At 43.0% G+C, this 17,491-nt stretch overlaps 1 protein-coding gene across 5 annotated transcripts in view; it reads right to left on the reverse strand.

Moving 5' to 3' along the window:
* Positions 1 to 11,879: 11,879 nt before the first annotated feature.
* Positions 11,880 to 17,491, reverse strand: part of rem1 (RAS (RAD and GEM)-like GTP-binding 1) — a 39,680-nt gene continuing 34,068 nt past the window's right edge. For all 5 annotated transcript variants that reach the window (XM_048550136.2, XM_048550132.2, XM_048550137.2 and 2 more), the window contains one exon: positions 11,880 to 15,977. In XM_048550136.2, the coding sequence (XP_048406093.2) occupies positions 15,700 to 15,977 (278 nt within the window). In that variant the 3' untranslated portion in view covers positions 11,880 to 15,699. The remainder of the gene's footprint in view (positions 15,978 to 17,491) is intronic.

A 17,491-nucleotide genomic window follows, 5' to 3' on the forward strand; every position in this document is an offset into this window, starting at 1 on the left:
CAATCTTCCTTTTGCCATCCACTTTAACTTTCCCTCCCACTCCCCTGGTAATATGTCCATCCTTGGCCTCTTCCACCAGCTGAGTGAGGCTAAATGTAAACTGGAGGAAGACAAATGATATTTCACCTTAGGAGCTTACAGCCCAATGGCCTGAATATTGACTTCACCAACTTCAAAATCTCTCCTCCCCTAACCTGCCAATTTTCCAATTCATCTATCTGCTCTTCCCTTCTGACTGACCAACCACAATAACCCCCTACTTCAATCACCAGCTTCAAAATCTCTCTACCCCCAACCTATCCATTTCCCTACTCATCTATCCACTCCACCCTTCTGACTGACCGACCAGAATATCTTCCTATCTGCATCCACCTATCCCCATCTCACCTACCCTCCTCCCAGTCCCACCCCCCTCTATTTATTTCTAGACTCCCCTCCACCCTCCCCAGTCCCAATAAAGGCCTAAAATGTTGACCTTCCTGCTCCTTGGATGCTGCTGACCTGCTATGGTTTTCTAACCCCATATTTATTGATTCTAGCTTCCAGCAACTGCAGTCCTTACCGTCCATCAGTTTCTCTCGTGCTGTATTTCCCAATCTTATGAGAAAAGCTAATGCATTCACAAATATGAGGTGAGGGTTGGGGGAAATGGACTAGCTATACAGCTGTTGAAGAAGGCCAGCACAGACCTGATGGGTTAAATGGCCTCCTTCTGAGTTCTAACTAATCCATACTTAGTTGATTGGTAGTGTAGAACTTGAAACTGGATTCCATGTTATAGGAAGGATATGATAGCACTGGAGAGAGTGCGGAGGAAAATAGCCAGGATGTTGCCTGCGCTGGTGGGTTTCAGCTTTGATGAGAGATTGGACAGACTGGGTTTATCCTCCATTAAGCAGGGTAGATTGAGATGTAGAAGGTCATGAGGAGCATAGATAGGACAGACAAGAAGAAACTTTTCCCTTGAAGGAGGGGTCACTGACCAGGGGAGTATAGATTTAAAGTAAGGGATGGAATGTTTAGAGGAGATGTGAGGAAAAGTGAATTTGCTAAAAGGCATTGGGAATCTGGGACAGTGGTAAGGGTAGAAACCTCCATAGTATTTGAGAAGTATTGAGATGTGCACTTGTGATGCCAAGGCATAAAAGGCTATGGGCCAATTGCTGGAGAAAGAAATTAGAATAGTTAGGCAACACAGTGTGAAGCTGGAAGAAGGGTCTCAACCCGAAACGTCAAATTTTCCTGCTTCTCTGATGCTGCTTGGCCTGCTGTGGTCATTCAGCTTCACACCTTGTTATCTCAGATTCTCCAGCATTGGCAGTTCCTACTATCTCTAGAACAGTTAGGTGCTAGTTTTGCCCTGCGTGGAGTTCTGTCATACACTCATCAGGACATTTTGCAAGGTGGACAATTACAGTCACCGAATTTTTCACTATTAATGTCTGGAGGTCACCGTTGACCAGAAATTAATCTGGACTAGCCACATAACCACAGTGTCTACAAGAGCAAGTCGGATGCTAGGAATACTGCGGTGATAACTCACCTCCTGAACCCCCAAAGTCTGTCCATGACCTAACAGGCAATAGTCACGAGTGTGAAGGAATGCTCCCCACTTTCCTGGATGGGGGTAACTCCAACAAGACTCAAGTAGATTGACATCATCCAGGACATCACATCGACAACAAAACCATTCCCTCCACCACCAATGCTCAGTAGCAGCAGTGTGTACTAACTATAAGACGTACCGCAGAAATTCACCAAGGCTCCTGAGACAGTACTTTCCAAATCCAACCACTTCTATCAAGGACAAGAACAGCAGTTACAAAGGAATACCACCCACCTGCAAGTTCCCCTCCAAGCCACACACCATCCTAACTTGGAAATACATCACTGTTGCTTCACTGTTGCTGGGTTAAAATCCTGGAACTCTCTCCCCAAGGACATTGTGGGTTAACAAACAGCACAGACTACAGCAGATCAGGAAAGTAGCTCACCAAGATCTTCTCAAGGGCAACTAGGGGTTGGTAAAAAGTGCTGACCCAGCCAGATCCCTTGATAAATTAAAATAATCCTTTCTGTAATGCAAGGACTAGAATTGTACACAATACTTTTTTTGTCATCTGACAAGAGTTTAATAGTTCAATACATTTCCAGTATAACCTCCTCACACCGTTTTCTTGGCTAATAAAGGAAAAAAACTTTGCAGTTTGTAATCCTCAGAAGTTTCTCATTAGCAGCCTTGTAAATATACTTATGTTTCCCTGAAATCACTGAATTGTGATTCTGTGGGAGTGAGAAAAGGTCTAGACTTGCTTGGAATGTCAAAGGATCAGTAACCCAAGAATGACTGGATAGTCTGGTGTTGGTTAAGGAACAATCATTGACAAAGAACCAGGGTAAATGGTTAAGATTTTAGATTAGATTAGATTCCCTACAGTGTGGAAACAGGCCCTTTGGCCCAACAAGTCCACACTGCCCCTTAGAGCATCCCACCCAGACCCCCTATAACCACACACCCCTGAACACTGCCGGCAATTTAGCGTGGCCGATCCCGGCCTAGGCTGCACATCTTTGGACTGTGGGAGGAAACCGGAACACCCGGAGGAAACCCACGCAGACACAGGGAGAATGTGCAAACTCCACACAGGCAGTTATCCGAGGCTGGAATCGAACCTGGGTCCCTGGCGCTGTGAGGTTGCAGTGCTAACCACTGAGCCACTGTGCTGCCCTTCTTAATTTCTTCAGAATTATACTGTAGGGTCTGTTCCATCTACCTGAGAGAGACAAATGGAAATTACTTGATTGATGGTAGCATGAACGTCTTGGTTAGAGTTAGGGTTAGCGTCAGGGTTAAGTTTAACTTTTCGGCCAAATCAATTCACAGCAACCCCTTCAAGGGAAACACTGATGCTGTTTCTCAAAGTATTGATAGTGTGAGGCACCACAGGAACCTGGTCACATGCATTGCTGCAAGATATTTTCAGTAACATGGTCTTTCATGCTCTTTTCAGATTCTATTCATGTGTTGAAGTGCCCTCACAGCTAAAAATAAGCGCAGATAACGTTTACAACACTTTGAAGACCAGCACAGTGAATTTAAAAAAAAGTCTGTTCCATTGTCAATGATTGATTATATTTAGACACTTATCTTAAAGAGTTTACTTAACAACTGTCTGTGTAAACAACTGTATAGTAACAGGAATGGTAACTCGTGGTTGTGTTTCTACACGAACAGAAGCCCTGGTTTACAGGTCTCTCTGACTAATGCCCAAAGTCCTTTGAGACTCACTCACTAATTACTAGAACGAAGGGTGACAATGTCACAAAAACTGAAAGAACTGCAGATGCCGTAAATCAGGAACAAAAACTGAAGTTGCTGGAAAAGCTCAGCAGGTCTGGCAGCATCTGTGAAGAAAATATCAGAGTTAACATTTCAGGTCCGCTGACCCTTCTTCAGAACGAAATATTAACTCCGGTGTTCATGTAACCCCTGGATTTTCATTCAAAAGTCACCTGCTTCATTAAAGTCCTGATCTGGCCTTGATGAGATTCCAATGTAGTTCTTTTTTTAAAAAAAAGACATTTTCTAGTCAACCTGTTCAGAGATGTTATGACACATCCTCTGGAGCAGGAGGGACTTGAACTCAGGTCTCCTGGCTCAGAAGAAGGCACATTATTACTGTTCCACACGAGCCAACATCAGCACCTTTACCTTCTCCCTGCTCACTATCCAAGGGCCTAAACAGTATTTCCAGGTGAAGCAGCATTTCACCTGTATCACCTCCAATCTGGTCTATCGCATTCACTGCACTCAATGTGGCCTAGTCTCCATTGGAGAAACCAAACGCGGACTGGGTGATCGCTTTGCAGAACACCTCCAGTCTGCACACAAGCATGACCCTGATCTTCCTGTAGCTGGTCATTTTAACACAGTGTCCGCTCACATGCCCCACTTATCTGTCCTCAGCATGCTGCAGTACTCCAGTGAATCACAGCACAAACTGGATAAACAACATCTCATCTTCAGACGAGGCACTTTACAATCTTCTGGGCTTAATATTGAGTCCAACACCTTGAGGTTGTGAACCAACTCCTATTCCTTCCCTTTCTTTTAGCTTTATTTGTTACATTCTCTGTCACCATGTCCTCTCTCCTCTCCCCCCTCCGCAGTGGGACCATCTGATCTTTCCAGTCTGGCAGTTAGACACACCATTGATCTGCTATTCTCACATTCCGATCAGTTAGTCTGAACAATCAACATCTTTTCTCCCCCTGCACTCCATACCCAACACCCCTCTAGCTCCCCATCAACTACAGCATAAATACTGCCCCTGGTCCACACTTCAGCTCTGAGGAAGAGTAATCTAGACTTGAAACATTAGCTTGCTCTCTCTCCATGGATGTTGTCTGACCTGCTGTGATCGCCAATCTATGTTTTTCCAACACTCCCTGTCTTTTTAAAAAAACCAAAAGACCTGCGGATGCTGTAAATCAGGAACAAAAACAGAAGTTGCTGGAAAAGCTCAGCAGGTCTGGCAGCATCTGTGAAGAAAAAAACAGAGTTAACATTTTGGGTCAGGTGACCCTGCCTCAGAACTGCAGAGAGGGTTCAGTTCTGAGGAAGGGTCACCGGACCCAAAACATTAACTCTGTTCCTTCCTTCACAAATGCTGCCAGGCTTGCTGAGCTTTTCCAGCAATTTTGTTTTTGTTCCTAACCTTTGTCGGTGTTGCCCATTCCATGAACATATGAACAGTGATTTTCGTGCCAATGGCCATCTCCAACAAGACAGAAACTCACTACTGGCATTACCAAAGAATCCCTCATTGTCAATATCCCGAGGGCTACCAATGGCCAGGAAGACAAGTGGACTACACAAATAAATAGTGGCCACAAAAGCATGTCAGATGCTCGGAATCCATGAGTAACTCATCTCCCAACTTGCCAAAAGCTATCCAACATCTGCTAGGCCCAAGCCAAGATAGAATACTCCCCACTTTCCTGGAGGGATGCAGCTCCACAACACACAAAAAGTTTGATACCATTCAGGGCAATGGGACCTTCTTGATTAGCGCCACTTCTGCAAACATTCATGTGACATTGCAGCACTCTCCCAGTCCTGGCAATCAGAAAATGTTAACCGAGAAATCAACAGTCCTAGCCCTGAAGGAGATGGGAGTGTAACATGTAGAAAAATCAAACTGTACTCTTACTTTCTGTGGAATAAATTGTAACTCACTATTGCCGGTAAGAGAAGTTTATGGTGTAGTGTAGGGTTAGTATCATCAGTCAACGTATCATGCCAGTATGTTTAATATTTTAATGGTTTTAGACAATAAATAAATAAAACTCTGTCATCATGAGGAATAAATCATTTGACAGAAATATTAAACATTTGTTGGAATTCCTTAAATTGATTGACAATGAGTGGGCAAGAGACTTGTCCATAGTGGGAGATCCTGGGTCAATCAATCTGGGTTTACACATGTCACAGTTAACGTGTTATACCTCCCAGGTGAAGTTTTACAATATTGTTTCACAACATCAATGAATCATGGTAAAAGTGCCGTCGCAACTGAATCATTATTCTACTGGGGTACCAGGAGAATTGTCCCGAATATACATGTGTTTTTAAAACATCAGCATACATTTATGCAACTTGACTATTTGTGTGCAGTGGAAATTAAGATTTCACATTTATTTTTAGTTTTAGATGCAAAAGCACTTTCAATTTGTCAATTTTGTAGAGTGTGTTTCTTACTTTTAGCCAGATTGTATGGTCAGCTTTCTGCTTCTGTATATCATTTCATCGATAGATAAATCCAACAAGGTATTTTTAACCTGTATGCAGTGTGGTGGTGACAATATTTTGAATTTGCATTGTGGCAAGATGAAGCACAGAAGGACAAAGTGGGTGTGTCACATTCTTCAGAAATTAATGTATCACAATGAAAGACTCAGGCTAAACTACGACACATTGACCCAAGTTTGACAAAAAGTACTTCGGTTTTTATCATCAGTGATTTTGTTATGCTTGTGGGATCTAGTGTTTTGAAGTGAAGATGGAAAGACTGCAGGAATGAAATGAAGACTTAGAAAAAGGTGAAAAAGAAATTCATGAAAATGGACCCAGGGAGTAGGGATTTTCACTGAGGATAAATTGGAGAAGCTGAGTCTGGCTCTGCGCAGGGACAGTTGTGAGATTTGATGGGAGCGTTACAAATGATCAGTTTTACAATCCAACAGGTTTATTTAAAATTACAAGCTTTCAGAATACTGCTCTTTCTTCATGTTGAAGCGAAGTGTTTCATTTCATCTCATGAAGGGGCAGTGCTTTGAAAGCTTGTGATCTTAAATAAATCTGTCGGACTATAACCTGGTGTCATGTGACTTCTAACATTGTCCACCCCAGTCCAACACCGGCAACTCCACATTCCACGAACAAATAATAAAACTGAATCACTTTTTATAGATTCACCTTAGAAAGCCTCCTACCTTTTAAAGTTTTGGCAAAGATCTGTAGCTCGGGTTCTGGATGAGATTGTTGACTTGCCCACCGAGCTGGTTTGTTTTTGTTCAGAACAAAAACAAGGCAGCTCGACGAAAGAGTCAACAACCTCAAGTCTCCTGTCTGGATGCATCACAGTGTGGTTTGGCAACTGCTCTTCTCAAGACCACAAGAAACTGCAGAGAGCTGTAACACAGCCCAGTCTATATACAAACCAGACTTCCATCCATAGGCATAATCCTGCTGCCTCAGGAGAGCAACCAACATAGTCAAACAGCCCTCCCACCTCGGTTATACACTCTTCCATTCTCGTCTGTTAGGCAGAAGATTTCAAAGCATATACATATGAATGAACTGATTCAAGAACAGCTTCTACCCCACTGTTACCAGACTTTTGAATGGACTTCTTTAATGTTAATGCTGATCTCCCTCTGCTGTAACACTTCTGTACTCTGTCCTGCCACCCTCACCTCTGCATCACTGTTACCCTGATGCATTTTGTATGGAATGATCTGCCTGTAGGGGACACAAAACAACACATTTCAGAGAGTCTTGGCACGTGAGACAATAAATCAAAACAAATTCTATACCAGTCGAAATCAAATGTAATAATGCAATATGAATGAAATACAAACTGAATTACAATAAGCTTATTTTTTTAAGAATGTTTTTATTTGAAAAATATTCTACATTATATGAGTATTACAGAAGAAGTTCAAAATTGAGGGATTTTGTTGTTCAGCAGTTATTGTATAAGCCAGATATGAAATACTACACATTAGTATAATCGGGCCTCCCACTGTCAGGCATTGATACGTGAACATGGGTTTCTGTACAATCAAACCCAATATCATCAGTTAGCATCAGAGTACATACTATACATTCAATTGCCATTTATCCATTAGAAGGGGGAGTTGGTTAGCTCAGCTGGCTGACAATGCAGAGCGGTGCCAAGTGTGGGTTCAATTCCTGTACCAGCTGAGTTTGCTGCGAAGGTCCCACCATCTCAACCTTGCCCCTTGCCTGAGGTGTGGTGACCCTCAGGCTAAACCACTACCAGTTGCCTCTCTTTCTCCCTTTCTCTAATGGGAGTTTAGGAACTGAGGAAGTGGCAGACATAGGCACGGTTACAAATTAAAAAGACACTTGGGTAAGCACATAAATAGGGAAGATTTGGAGGGATATGGGCCAGGGGCGGGCAGGTGGAACTAGTTTAGTTTGGGATTATGTTCAGCATATACTGGTTGGACTGGAGGGTCTGTTTCTGCACTGTATGACTGTGGTGACTTTACCTTTCATATCTATTATAAGATAAAACCCAGCTACAGTGCAAGACCTCTGACACCAGGCAGATTGGGGTGGTTCAAGAAGGCAGTATTCCATTATCTTTTAAAGGGCAACGTATGATGGGTGATAAATGCTGGCCTTTGTTTGGTCAATGAATGAATTAAAGATTTAAAATAATTAGGAATTTGGAAATAACAGCAGGGTAATGACTCAAAGAAGATTCTGAAGAGGAGTTATACCAGGTTCAAAACGGTAACTGTTTCTCTCTCCACAGATGCTGCCAGACTTGTTGAGTTTCTCCAGCATTCTCCATGCTTGGAACATCTGGAAAGGTTTAGAGGATGATGGAGATGAGAGATTACAGATGTTGTAAAATGAATGCAAAGGGAGTGGAAAGGGTTGAAGGAAAGTACTTTCAAAAGTGTAGCCATGTTAAAAATGCAGCTTGAAACTTGCACACAAATAACAATGTGATGGGTGCAGATAATCAGCTTCCAGTCAGACTATAGGTAACGGAGTCATAGGACTGAATTCCTACAGTCTGGCAGCAGGCCATTCAGACCACTGAGTCACACTAACCCTCTGAAGAGCATCCTATCCAGACCCAGACACCCTACCTCCTCATCACTGTAACCCCACATTTCCCACGGGTAATCCACCTAGCCTACACATCCCTGGACACTAGGGGAGTCTTGCATGGCCAGTCAACCTAGCCTGCACATCTTTGGACTGTGGGAGGAAGCCAGAGGACCCAGAGGAAACTCATTAAACACAGGGTGAACATACAGTCACCTGAGGGTAGAATCAAACCCAGGTCCTTGGCACTGTGAGGCAGCAGTGCTAACCACCGAGCCACTGTGTCACCATTTAAGCCACATTTGAGCCAAGGCTGCCACCAATAAAAGTTGACTTTTGTGGGAGATAACTCACAATTCTCAGGTATTACTGAGGAAGGGAACCAGAGCCTAGAACAAAAATGTAAAATGCTATGGCGCTGCCTTCAGGTAAGTCTGAAGCAAAGCCATGAGGTGATTTGCAAAGATGAGAAGTTTAATATTGAGCTATTGCTGGACTAAGTAAATATGGTCTGCAAGCACAGTGCATGAAGTATAGGCAGTTCCTGCTAAGTTTTCTGATATGAGCAGCAGGATTTAGTGTCTGGCAGGTGAATTGCACTGATAATTCAAGCACTGGTTACCTGATAATATAGAATAATGCTGCCAATCCCAATGCTGCAATTTACTAATGGTGCATGGAGTACAAAAGCAAGGAAGCTCTAAAACATTGGTTTAGCATCAACTAGAGTATTGTCTCCAATTCTGAACACTGCACTTTAGGAAAGATGTTTATAATAACTAGAAATAACAGTTACATGGAAAAAATGAGAGAGAGAAGGTTGAGAGGAGATTTAATAGTGATGTTCAAAATCATGAGGAGTTAGCGCTGAATAGGTCGAGTTCCCAATAATGAATAAACTGAGGACACTGATTTATAGACAGAAGAATGAAATGTAACAGGAGGGAGATATCTTTTATGCAGCGAGTAATCAAGATCTGGAATGCACTGTCTGAGAGTGTGATGGAGGCAGTTTCAGTCACGGCTTTTGAATCATCACAGGGTTATGGGGAAAAGATTGGGGAGTAGCACTAGCTGAGGTGCTCTTGCAGAAAGCCACAATGGGATCAAAGGCTGAATGGCCTCTTTCTCCACTGTAGCCATTCTACGGTTTTACACAAGCTATAGCAGCACTAGGCTGTATGACCTACAAGCTGGCTTTGCCATCCAATAGAATCACAACCAAACTTTAATATCAACCCGTCATCTTTGCTTTATCCCCACCATCTCTTAGTGACTAGAGATCAATCAATCTCAGTTCTGAATACAATCAATGGCTGTGTATTGACAGCACTAGAAGATAGAGAATTCCAAATATTCACAGCCCTTTTGTGTGATGAAATGTCTTTTCAGCTTTATGTTGGGACTACAATCACCTACTGCAGATTCTCCAGCCGGGGAAAAGTGGCATTTACCCTGTTATACCCTTTCCGGACTTTGTGTTTCAAAACAACTACTTAGTTCCCATTCTTCTTAACTCCAGAATACACTTAATCTCTCCCTATAAAACAGCGGTCTCATGCCAAGAGTCAATCCAGTTAATTCTCCTCAAAGGACAAGGACCTTCTTATGTAGTTGACAACTCTGTTTGACAGAATTAATGCCATACTCAGTTCACAAGTGCTTAACCAATGAAAAGCTGCTCTGATAATTGTTTTCAATGGTATGTTCAACGATTTTAAACTTCAGACACTACTGACATAATAACACATGAATGTTTGAAGTTTCAAGTTTGAAACAAGCTCAGAAACAGTAGCTGCTGAAAGTCTGGATGGCTCAGCAGAAAATCACATGGAAATCCATCACTTTGTCCATTTAAAGCACAGTAAAAGATTATTAAAGAGGATTTTCTACAGAGTAACAAGCAGAGAAATGACTGGCGTACCAGATCATGATTGAGAGCAGGAGTATCAAATCACAGTATGCTCCAGCGCAGGGAGATCTTTTAGCTCATTGGATTATCAGGTCGGAAGCAATCAGGTCCCAATACTCCGCTTTACGCTGTACACCTGCAAATATTCCCTCGTCAAGCGGTTATCCAATTCCCTTTTACAAGCTCTAATTGAATCTGCTTCCACTGCTCTTTAATGCACTGAATTTCACATTATAATAACTTGTTATGTTTAAATAAACTCCCCTCATCTGCTGTTCACTTTGTTTGTATTAAACATGGTTTTGAAGGACGGTCTACTGTACCGAGTAGTGTTCGTCTAACCAGGCTGTACATTCACTGTTGCACAGTCTGCGTGCGCGTGTCTGTGCCAGTCACGAGTGTTCATTTTCACTGGAACCATGTAATAATGTGATTTGACCCAAACTGAAACATTCTGCTGTACCAAGAATAGAAAATATCTCATTCTCAGCATCAGTTGACGCTACATCAGCATTAATATGTGCATAAGGTGAGCCCTGCTGGTTGTGTTGGCACAAACTAACACCAACAGCAAAGGTTTGATCCCTGTCCTGGCTGAGGTAGTTTGTACGGACCTAGCTTCTAAAGTGGCTCCAAAGTACACTAATTGCTAAGTCACCCAAACATCATGGACCGCTGGGATCGTGTTAAAAGGGCTGAGAGAGTAGGGGCAGCTGAAATCATCAGTTTCATCAAATTCCTTAGGGCAAGGTTAGTTTAGAGCAATCTTTGAAATCACTTACAGTGTGGACAACAGCTTCCCAAATTGTAGATTATGAGCTGTAGAGGAATCTCGAGATAACATTGTAGGGTCATGTACTCTGAGGGAGTTCAAACCAAGAGCTATCAATTGCCGAGATAATAAAATGTGAGGCTGGATGAACACAGCAGGCCAAGTAGCATCTCAGGAGCACATATCTTCTTTTCTCTCCATCTTCGAAAAGCTTTTGTGCTCCTGAGATGCTGCTTGGCCTGCTGTGTTCATCCAGCCTCACATTTTTACTATCTTGGATTCTCCAGCATCTGCAGTTCCCATTATCTCTGCTATCAATTGCCTCACGCCTTTAATACTTTGTTTCACTGTAATGGTGGACGTGGCCAGACACTGAGATCTTTGAGGCCCACTTCCTGCTCCAAAAATGAAAAGGGAGGGTGTTTTCTTCCCAAAAACCCTGCAACTTAAAGACCTGCCAGAGGATGTACCCACTCAGCAGCCGAAGCCCACTCTCCAGATTCAACACCTCGAGGTGAGGTGAAGACACAGGCATTAAAATGGTGGTACACGGGGAAATTATTTGGAAAGCACTGTCTTAGATATCCGAAAATAATGAGGTGCACACCACTATGCAGCCACACATTAAAAAAAAATTTAAAACGCAAATAATTGATCCATGCAGTCGAAACATTTTCTCCCCAATGTTGATCCAGCACCAATGCTTGTCAATCTAATGCCCAAGAAACTTTTTGTTGCAGCTATGATGCACAGAGATGTTTCATTCTAAGAAACAAGGCTTAAATCGTTCTGAGGAAGGGTCAACGGATCCGAAACGTTAACTCTGTTTTTTCCTTAACAGAGGCTGCCAGGCCTGCTGAGATTTTCTAGCAACTTCTGTTTTGTTTCCTGATTTACAGCATCTGCAGTTCTTTTGGTTTTTCTTAAATCTTTCCTTCTCTCCATTTTAACACAATCTGCAAATATTTAGCACCTTTACTGCAGCAAAACATCAAAAGATAATTTACAAGAGCTTTATGAAGTGAAATTTGACATGGAAGCTAATGAGGGATTTGTTTTTGTCGGGGGGGGGGGCGTCTAAGCCTATCTGCTAATTCTGAAGCGACAATACATTGGTAGAGATTAATTACAGACAGTTCCTGGGGTGCGAATGGGCTTCCTATAGAGTCTATTTGCATGTGGATTCGTACACATGTCGGAATGCAATACAGCCATTCATAAGCATGCGAAGTATTTGTATATCAGGTCTTTAAAACCATACATGGAGTGTGGTTGTAAGCACGAATGAGGGTTTGTAAATTGGGATGCGCTGTACTACTCTCTACAGAGCCCATATCTCCACTCTAAATAATCCCAGTCCTAAACTGGGGTCAGGGGGCCCTTCTAATATACACATCATTGAAGATATTTATCACAGACCTGTTCAGGTGTGCTACAGTATATGCCTGAAGCACGTGGGACTTAAGCCTGGGTCTCCTAGCCCAGAGGTATGGACATAACCATTACACCATAGGACTTTGCAGAAGTTATTTTATGCATGACAGATTGTTAAAATCTGGATTTAGATAATGGACTCCTGGCTTAAACTATCACGGTGTTCCTCTGCTTCACTGTGTCCCACAAAGACACCTAGGGTCTTCCCTGACTTGCCTCCCTCTCCAATTACTGACTTTTCCAGTCCTGACTAATTTCTAGCTTCCTTTGCAAAGTACAATTTCAGTGCTGACCTAAAGTGCAGAATCAGCTTTTTATCAGGAAACCATCTGCGGCCCAGCGACATCCTCTTCCTTCCCTAATCAGAGAGGTGCCATTCCCATTGGCTTCATCAGATCAGTATTGTAGCAGGTAAAATCTCTCCATTTTGGTTCAGGGGTAGAGCAGGGAGTCTGATGGAGCAGTGCCTGAAATGCTGTGAGTTAAAAATCAGGCTGTAGGAAGCTACTGACTACTGACTAAAGGAGTTTTATTAAAGGAGTACAATGTATGGTATGCAGGGTAGTTTGATCTTAGTAGGATACTAGGTTAGCACAAAATCATGGGCTGAAGGGCCTGTACTGTTCTATGTTCTAGGTTCATTGGGCATCATAGGGGAACATCATGACCCATCGACTACTAGTCAATGTGCTTACACCCACAAGAGGCAGAGAGAGTGGGTCGGCTGGAACTGATTGAAGTACATCAAATAAGAACAGTTAATTCTCAAATTCTCAAATGTACGTTTTGGTTGTCAATGAAAGACTGATGTGTTGAACACTTAAACAAGCACAGGAAATGCTGGAGAAACTCAGCAGCATCTATGAAGACAGAAACAGAGTTAACAATACAAGTCCAGTAGTCTACAATTAAACCTCAAAATCTTCTTTAAATTTAAGCTCCTTACTTGGAGGATATTTTCAGGGGAGAGACTGACCCACTCTGGCTGTAAGCTCGTGGGATCATCCTGGGACGAGATGAGTGGACTTTGCAGAATTGGGAGTCTCTGAGGGGATAATCTCTGGAGGAGATAGAGTCATAGAGCATGGAAACAGACCCTTCTGATCAACTCGACTATGCCAACTAAGTTTCTCAAACTAAACTAGTCCCATTTACCTGCCTGTGGCCCATAGCCCTCTAAACCTTTTCTATTCATGTATCTGTCCAAAAGCCTTTTAAATGTTGTCACTGTAATGTATCTACTACTTCTCCTGCCAGTTCATGCCGCACACAAACTACCCTCTGTGCGAAAAAAATTGCCCCTCAGATCCTTTTAAGACTTTCTCCTTGCACCTTAAAACTATGGCCCTGTAGTTCTGGGCTCCCCCACCCTGGGGAAAGACCTTGGCTATTTACCTTATCTATGCCTTTCATGATTTTATAAATCTATATAAGGTCAACCCTCAACTTCTTACACGCCAGTGAAATAAGTCCAAGCCTATCCAGTCTCTCCTTATAGTTCAAACCTTCCAGTGCCAGTAACATCCTCATAATATATTTTCTGCATCCTTTCCAACTTAATGACATCTGAGATGGATTTAGTGAATTGTTGGTAATGATACTGACTTGCCACATCCTCAAGGGCACTTAGGGACAGGCAATAAACATTGACATTGACGGTAACATCCTACCAATTAATTAAGAACCCAAGGGGAAACTTTTCTATGCAGAGGGCAGTGCGTGTATAGAACCAGCAGCCAGAGGGAGTGGTAGAGGTGAGTACAATTACAACATTTAAAAGACATTTGGAGAGATATCTGAATTAGAAAGTTTGGAGGGATATGGGCCAAATACTAGAAAATAGGTCTAGTTCAGTTTGGAAAACATGGTCAGCCGATGGGCCTGTTTCCCGATGTATACTTTTACGATTCAAAGTTTCTATCAAAGGAATATAAGGATGAGAGGCCAGATGTTCTGGGGATGCCTAGACAAACCAGTTCTACATTGTCGACTGTGCTTCTTATTTCAAAGCCCCATAGGTTTGTATTGAGATGCACTGATTGAAGTCTATTGGGGTAATCAAGGTTTGACTTTCAGAGCATGGGTGCCATGTTTTTCTGGCTGGAATGAACAGATCCCTGCCCTCAAATTCTACCTGATATTTTCTTCCAACAGCTTCCAGCCTCCTCCAAGCAGGAAAGCATGCTCATACTGGTCACAAGCCTCATTGCTCAAGAGAGGCAAACCGTTAGATTATGTTTTCACTATCCATTGCTATCCTGATCCACTTTGCACCACTGGAGAATCACTCATTCTGAGTGAAATTGATTAGAAATAGGCTCACCAATTATAATCACCAACAATCCTTCTGGTGGCCCTACCACTGTAAACAGAGTCTGTCTGATGCTAGTTCTACATGGGCAAACAACAGCTGTTGATTCTCATTTGCTGCTTGACAAGACTTTGTGAAGGGTCTCCATCACAGAGCTAGGAACCACTATGATTACACTTAAGAGTTAAGTAGAAATAAGGTTATTTCTTCGTGCATATGATCTATCATTAATCTAAATTTCGTAAAAATTCTGAGAGGTGTAATGCTCTAATTTCCTAAGAAGTGTTATCTAAATTAATTATTCCAAGATAAAAATCATTACATATCTTATAGCACACCCAATCCCCACTCCCACCCAAAATAAAACTTGAGCCCATGTAAACACTGCAGATATAAAGATATGCCAACTTGAGTTTCAGTCTTTGATATCAAGGTTGAAGCCATTCATGACAACATTGGTAAGGTAGGATCTAGATCTTAGTTGTCTTCAAGATTTGGACTTTCACTGAGCAGTAATGGGCTTAAGCAGAAGGTGAATGAGGCAACCCACACAAAGAAAACATTGTCAGCAGCCCAGAAATGATGGTGATCAAAGTGCCAGTCAGCAGGACTCTCCTCACAAAAGGAAACATCATCTTAGGTTGGCTTGGTTTCTGTCACATATGTGGTGTTTGTGAATGTTATCGCACTTTAATGTGGGGGCAGGTTCATGAGTTTCTGACAAAACCCCAACCTGTCAGTCACCATGTCTCAAGTACTCACTTATCTTCAGTAAACCATGTTTCCACCACTGGATTCAGTGACCACAGGGTCACATTGTTGAGAGAAGCAAGAATAGGAGCTCTGTCCTGACTTAAACAGTTAGCGAGTGTTGTTTTTGCAAACTCCCTTTTGAATATTTACAAAACTGACAGGTCATGGCAGGATTTTGACCTGGCTCTCAGGGCCATCTTCTTGTTGTTTTTTGCCACAAACTTGTCCAGGAAGCGACGAGCTCTTTTGGTGAAGCTCTCCCTCCTCTTGTGGTTGGCCATCCTCCTCTCGTTGGCCTCCTTTGTGTCCTTCCTCAGCCTTATCTGCCGCACGATGCCTTCAAACAGTTCCATCACATTGTGGTGCAGGGCAGCTGACGTCTCAATGAACTTGCAGTCGAAGACCACAGCACACGCCCGGCCCTCTGAAAACGGAACATAATATAGCATTAGTTCTGTTTCCCAAAGCTCTCTTGTGTTGTCTGAAATATGCCATTGTATGCCAGTCAGTGAGTGTAGCAGGATTTGGACGCTAACAACACACAGCTCTACCACACAGAATCATGGAATCCCTACAACGTGGAATCAGGCCATTCAGCTCATCGAGTCCACAATGACCCTCCGAAAAGCATCCACCCAGACCCAGCCCCCTATCCTGTCCTCATGATGCTGCATTTCCCATGGCTAACCTACACATCCCTGAGACCTACGGGGCAATTTAGCATGGCCAATCCACCTAACTTGCACATCTTTGGGGTGTGAGAGGAAACCGGAGCACACAGAGGGAACTCGTGCAGACACAGGGAGAACGTGCAAACTCCACACAGACAAGTCCCCCAAGTGCGGGGAGCGAAACCAGGTCCCTGATGCTGTGAGGCAGCAGTGCTAACCACTGAGTCACTGCGCCAGCTCTCTCAACGCTTCTGCTGCCCCTAACCTGATAGGTTACTTATCTAACATCCAGTACTGGATCAGCTCAGAAATTGCCTTGAATTAAATATTAGGAGGACTGAAGCCACTGGTTTCAGTCCTCAGTCCCTAAATACTGTCTCCTTCGCTCTTCATGGTAACTGTCTGAGACTAAGTCAAAGATAAAGGAACTATTGTCTCTCAGTGGACAGAGTAAACTAGTGTTGAGCTTAATCTGAGGGGCACCACCATCTAATTTTCTTTCTGGTTGCCTATGAGGCCCATGAGTGAAAGCGACTTCCAGAGCCACAGGTCAATCTGGCAATGAGCATGCCAACACTAATAACTGCAGAGAAACCTTGCGGCCTAGAGGTGACAAACTTTTACGGTCACCTCAGCCAGTACCAACCTGCTGTTAGAATCAGTCTATCTCGCAAACCAGGCACCCAGCCAATTGATCTAACTGAACCCCCCCACTCCCAACTGTATCAATCTCTTCACAACAGTGGTGTCACGTTTGACCCTAAATAAGTCTCTGATCTCATACTGGTGCCATCGCAGAGAGTATCTGTTTCCAGCTGAGGAATACGTACTGACATCACCCTACATTGACAATTCCAGTGCACTACATAAAAACCAAATAAAACTGCTAATGCTGTAAATCAGAAATAAAAACAGAAACTGCTGGAAAAGCTCAGCAGGTCTGGCGGCATCTGTGGAGAGAAATCAGAGTGAAACATTGACTCTGATTTCTCTCCACAGATGCTGCCAGACCTGCTGAGCTTTATTAGCAATTTCTGCTTTTATTCCAGTTCACTTCTGGATGAACAGTCTCCCACTTTCTATTCTCCCTAAACTAAAGCTCATCTAAAACTTGTATCTTAACTCCCACTACCTCCTGTTTTTGTCACTGCTGCGCTGACTGACTTCCAATGGTCCTGTTTTTACCATTGTTTTCAAATACCCCCAGCACCTTTGCCACTCCCTCTGTCTCTAATGATATCTGAGATACCTGCACTCCTCCAATTCT

Source organism: Stegostoma tigrinum, chromosome 19 (genome assembly GCF_030684315.1).
Source record: "Stegostoma tigrinum isolate sSteTig4 chromosome 19, sSteTig4.hap1, whole genome shotgun sequence".
NCBI lineage: Eukaryota > Metazoa > Chordata > Chondrichthyes > Orectolobiformes > Stegostomatidae > Stegostoma > Stegostoma tigrinum.